Source organism: Otolemur garnettii, unplaced genomic scaffold, assembly GCF_000181295.1.
Source record: "Otolemur garnettii isolate 467f Iridium unplaced genomic scaffold, OtoGar3 scaffold00012, whole genome shotgun sequence".
NCBI lineage: Eukaryota > Metazoa > Chordata > Mammalia > Primates > Galagidae > Otolemur > Otolemur garnettii.
The window spans coordinates 14,835,639-14,840,611 of record NW_003852407.1 but is presented as its reverse complement, the minus strand read 5'-3'; the positions used below and the strand labels follow the sequence as shown (position 1 = coordinate 14,840,611).

Sequence of the window (4,973 nt, the reverse complement as noted above, 5' to 3'; positions counted from 1 at the left end):
GTATTCAGGTTGAGTCATGCTGGGGTTCTGAAACTGTCTGCTATCTGAATTTCAAGAATCTCTTGGCATGTCTGGAAAGTTCTCATTCATAATCTCATGAAGAAGAGCCTCTGTGCTTTGCAAAGCCACCTTGTCACCTTCAGGAATTCCTATAAGGTGAATATTAGTTTTCTTCAAATTATCCCAGAGCTTTCTGAGATAATGATCCATTTTTGCTCTCCATTTTTCTTTCTCTTTGAGCATTTGGGAGCGTTCAAAAGCTTTGTCTTCAATGTCAGAAATCCTTTCTTCTGTTTGCTCCATTCTTTTACTGAGGGATTCTACTGTATTTCCCAGATCTTTGAGGGCTGCAAATTCTTGTCTCAGTGTGTCAAAATCTTTGTTAATTTTGTCTTTGAATTCATTGAATTTTTGAGACAACTTTTGAAATGCTCCTTGGATTTCTAATCCCAACTTTACCTCCATTCTATTAATCTTATTTGCAATCCAAATGCTGAATTCAATTTCTGATCTCTCATCCATTTATTTATGAATGGGATCTTCAGTAGGGTCCGCCATATCGTTCCTTGGGGGAATTGATCTACTCTGGTTATTCATGTTACCAGAGTTTTTCCCCATGATTCTGCCCCGTGATCATACACTGTTTGGCTAGATGAGCAGATTAGGTGAAGTTGGGTTGGAGGGGCTCCTGGAATAGTGATTAACTAGTCCCAAGAGTTGGGACTGGTCTCTGTACCTTATCCCCTAGAGCTTTGCAAAGGACCTGTACAGTGCTATGGCCCTGTGTTATGGGGACTTACTTGGTTTGGTGGAGTTAAGTGGCTCTGTCTTATTTTCAGCTGGTTTCTATCCTACCCTAGTGAATCAGTTACTCTGGGTTGAAGTCTCAGCTATGGAGAAATACCAGCAATTAAGTCACCCTACCCCCCATGGGCAACAACTTGAAAAGGAAAATCAAACCTTCCCACTACCACACACCCAGGGTACCACTTTGGATAATCCTCGGGTGATTGGTCCAGTCCAGGAGATCCAAATCAATTGTCCCAGTCAGCACCAGGTCTCAAGTGGGAGAGTTCACAAGGTCTCTGACGACTAGATAGCCAGTATGACTGGCTCATTCTGCTGCTCCATGGTATCAGAAGGACTGCCCCCAGCAAATGAATTAGTCTGGGAAGATAGATGCCTCCTTCCCCACCTTACACCTCTGTCACACCCAGTCACTGGTAACTGTACAGGGCTGTGACCCCTCCCTCCCATGAGCAGATGCTCCAGGGGGTTGCACCTGCCTGAGTCATAGGGAGATCTATGTCTCCTCAGCCTGGCCTCCACACACTGCCACCATCCAGCAGGGGGAGCTTAAGGCCTGACAACCTCAGGTGGTTAATGGAAGCTGGGGCAATTCACTCAGTTCCAGCCCTGCCCCTGATTGATGTTACTGACACATATTTTCACAGAATTTGTGATTCTGTCCTGGCTATATTCCCCTGTAGCCAGGTGCTATTTGAGTTCACAGAAACTGCGACTCAGCCCCAGTCTGTGCCACTGCCCGGAGCTGGTATGTCTACCTCCGCTACAGTCTGTTGGGGTGGGTGCGGTTAGAGCTCACACTCAGCTCTGAGTTCCAGCCTCTGCCTGCCTGCCTTTGTCTCAGCTATGATCCTCTGAGGGCAGGGTGCTTCTTAGGCTCACTAAAGCAGTCCTTCTGGTCAGCCCCACCCTGGGAGTATGCCATCTCTGCATGCCCGGTTCAGGCAGGTACCACCTCAGACATACCCTTTGCTCATGGGCCTGCATTAGCATCCCAGATCTGTTCCAACAGTGTCTGCCACAGGAAAAGATGCCCACATTTCTCTGGTTGCCCATAGTGACAGGGAGTATCTCTTCAAAATATCCCCAGGGGTGTGAACCCTATTGTTCCTGCTGCTGCTGTGTGCCAGGGGGTACCGCCTCTGCCTCTCCTGTATGGTTCCTTCAATCCACCGTCTTTTCCTTACCCTCATGCCACAGAATCAGCACTGACCTGCAACAGCCCACACCCTGTCCACACCTCTCAAGAAAATGCCCAAGAATCTGGACTCCATGGGGGACAGGTTTCCAGACCTTGGAGTGACAGTGCCAGGGAGTGCTGGCAGTTTAGAATTGCAGGTAGAGAATATATACAGTTTTATACAGTTTTATGCCTGGCAGAAGAGTGCCATGGCACCCTAGTAGGGGGAGGAGGTCCGGTTTTTAAAGGGTCTCTCCCGTGGGATAAAATGGGAAGAAGTTTAAACTCTGCTCACTTGTTTATAGAAAGTATACTGCGAGCCGTTCTCATGGGGGAGGGGACTTCCGTCTGGCGATGTATTTAGTACCTATTGTTTGTATCCTTGGGGTTGCAGCTCACCTCAGCAAGGTTGATGTGCATTCTTCAACCTTCTTTCTTGGCTCAGCTCCAGACCATCAGCTTACTTGCTAAACTTCTGTCCTTTAACTCTCCTTCTGGATGGAAGCCTCTGTGGAAAGCTGGCTCTAGTCAGCCATCTTGCCACTTCCCCCCCCCATGGCAGTTTTAAAAACCAGAGATTCTATACTCTTTGAAGGATTATACTATCTCTTTGATAATGCTTTCTCATAATATCCATGTATACGCTTTCATTTTATAATAATTTACTGACAAATTTTATTTCCGGAGTGCTAGAAGTTCCTGTCCCAATGTTCCTGTCTGAGCCCAGAAAAGTAATATTTTTGCTTCAAGAATGGGCTCTGGGAACAGACAGACAAACCAATCTCTCACCACTGCCACCATCATTGCTGCTTCTGCTGCTGTTCCCATCATCACCACCATTAATCTGCCCCCTGAACTCCTTGAGCACCACAGACTGCTTCTGACATGAATGTGCATACCAGGCAACCAGGCCAACTATTTAGCCTACACATTGGAGCCCATGTGTGTATGCCCGCCTAATCATATCTCCCCTCATCACATGCATGCTTCATTATCCCATTAGACTCACTTGCACAATACAAGTTCGAAGATAAAATTATTAAGCATTCCAAGACAGCAGCAGGAAAGCATTAAACAAGAGCAGGGCCCTTCTAAGAGTAGGGTGCTGTGTGACTGGACAAGTCACAAACACATTGCTTCATGACTTTTCAGTAGCTATTACTTGACCCCTTGTGTGAATGAGTATGAGGACAGAGATTATTCATGCCTTTGGTTTTCCATTCCAGAAATATGCACAATGGGGCTTGAGTGAGTGTGTCATCAACCATAATTAATTTATCTGTCTCTAAGCTTCTCAAAGTTTCCTCTTTCTGATAAGAACGCTGGATACCAAGGTAGTCTTTCTTTGGAGGGCTCTCTCTCTCTATAGTGCAGATGAAGGTTTCTTTTTCTGAGATTCTAAAGAAAGTGGGAATAGGATAACAGGAATTAAACTAGCATTTGTTGAGTATCTATTGTATTTTCACTTATATAATAGTAACTAATTCATTTGATCCAAACAGGAGTTCTGTTAGCCTCTTACAGATAAGAAGAGTAAACTGAGGGATTGAATAATTTCACCAATATCACATGGCTTGAAAATGGTAGAGTAGGGATTTGAACCAAGCCTGTCTTTCTACAAAGACTTTGAGAGACAGCTTTAGGGTCCTGGATAGGAGTGCTAGAGAAAAACTACCTGGGTTCAATTCTAGACTCTGCCATGTAATAGCTTTCTGTTAGGTGAGTTACTTCCCTGAGCCTCAGTTTCCTCATATATATAATAGATCAGAGTAGTCTATACCTACTTCATGGGGTTGTTTAGAGGATTAAAGGGAAGTTAAACATTTTATATGCAGAGTATTAAGAACACTCCCCAAGAGTAAGCATGCAATAAATGTTGCTACTAAAATCATTACGATTATTATGATTACTTTTCCCACTCTACAGTCTCTCTCAGTAAGTTAGAAAGAAATGTTAAAGGTCAGATGATGAAAGCTTATGGACAGGCCACAGAGACCTTGATTCTTGAAGCTCTTCTAGTGTTTACCTTCCCTACACTTCCCCTAGGAAGCCTCTTGCACATAATTCAAATATGATCTAGGACCTGATTTTTGCCCTGGGCAGCCCATCTCTGCCGGGCTCCTTAGATTCTAATGTTCTGATGATCTAATCCTTCTCTGTCTGGGTTGTGTGTCTTACAGGTATGAGACATCTCTGTTGGATTTGGTTCAGTCTCTGAGTCCTAAATCTGCTCCCAAACCTCACCCCCAGCCCTCTAGAGATGTGGGGACCTGGAATCACGGCACTTACCAACTCAGTCCTCTGAAACCCACCTGGAAGAAGAGGGCACCAGGCAGGACTCCTGAAGACCTGGAGGAGGACCAGATTCTGGAAGATATATTTTTCATTTGACACTAAAGCAAATGCCACAAAATTTCTACAGGAAATTTGTGGACTTCTTCACTTAGTGATCTAAGAATTTAAATTATTTGATTGTGAAATAATTTGATCTCTCCTTTCACAAGGACCTATTTCACTGGCTTCCTGTTATGTATTGAATATAGAAACATTCTAACAACCCAAGGCGTTTTCAATCAGATCAACCAGTAGCTAACACACTAAGAGGGGATGGGGTGGGGAGGGCATTATCTTTTCTATGCCAGAGATTAGAAAATTTACATAGGATTCTTTCTACATAGCAGAGACTATTGCATATTCAGCCTCATTTTAAGAGTATTTTCTTCTCCACCTTCTGCTGAAAAAGGCTGGCTTACTTTTGTGCACAAGGAAAAACCTTTTCATTGAAGAACTCTATAATTAAAAAGTAGCCCCTTTGCAACACAAGCAATTTTAGAAATACAGACTTTTCCAACCTATTCTGTCACCACTACCTGTAAGTGGTCATTTAATTTTGCAGTTGATGCCCCTACCATCACGAGCAATGCCTGCAGTCCAATTGTGGGTCAGTCTCAGCAATCATCACCCTGGCAGCTGTTTATCCAGCAAC

General features: G+C 44.2%; 1 protein-coding gene across 1 annotated transcript in view; it reads left to right on the top strand.

Annotated features, from left to right (window-relative positions):
- Window positions 1–4,390, top strand: part of KIAA1328 (KIAA1328 ortholog) — a 292,039-nt gene extending 287,649 nt beyond the window's left edge. The window contains exon 11 of the mRNA XM_023510175.1: window positions 4,168–4,390. Within this exon, the coding sequence (XP_023365943.1) occupies window positions 4,168–4,378 (211 nt within the window). The 3' untranslated portion in view covers window positions 4,379–4,390. The remainder of the gene's footprint in view (window positions 1–4,167) is intronic.
- Window positions 4,391–4,973: the final 583 nt, after the last annotated feature.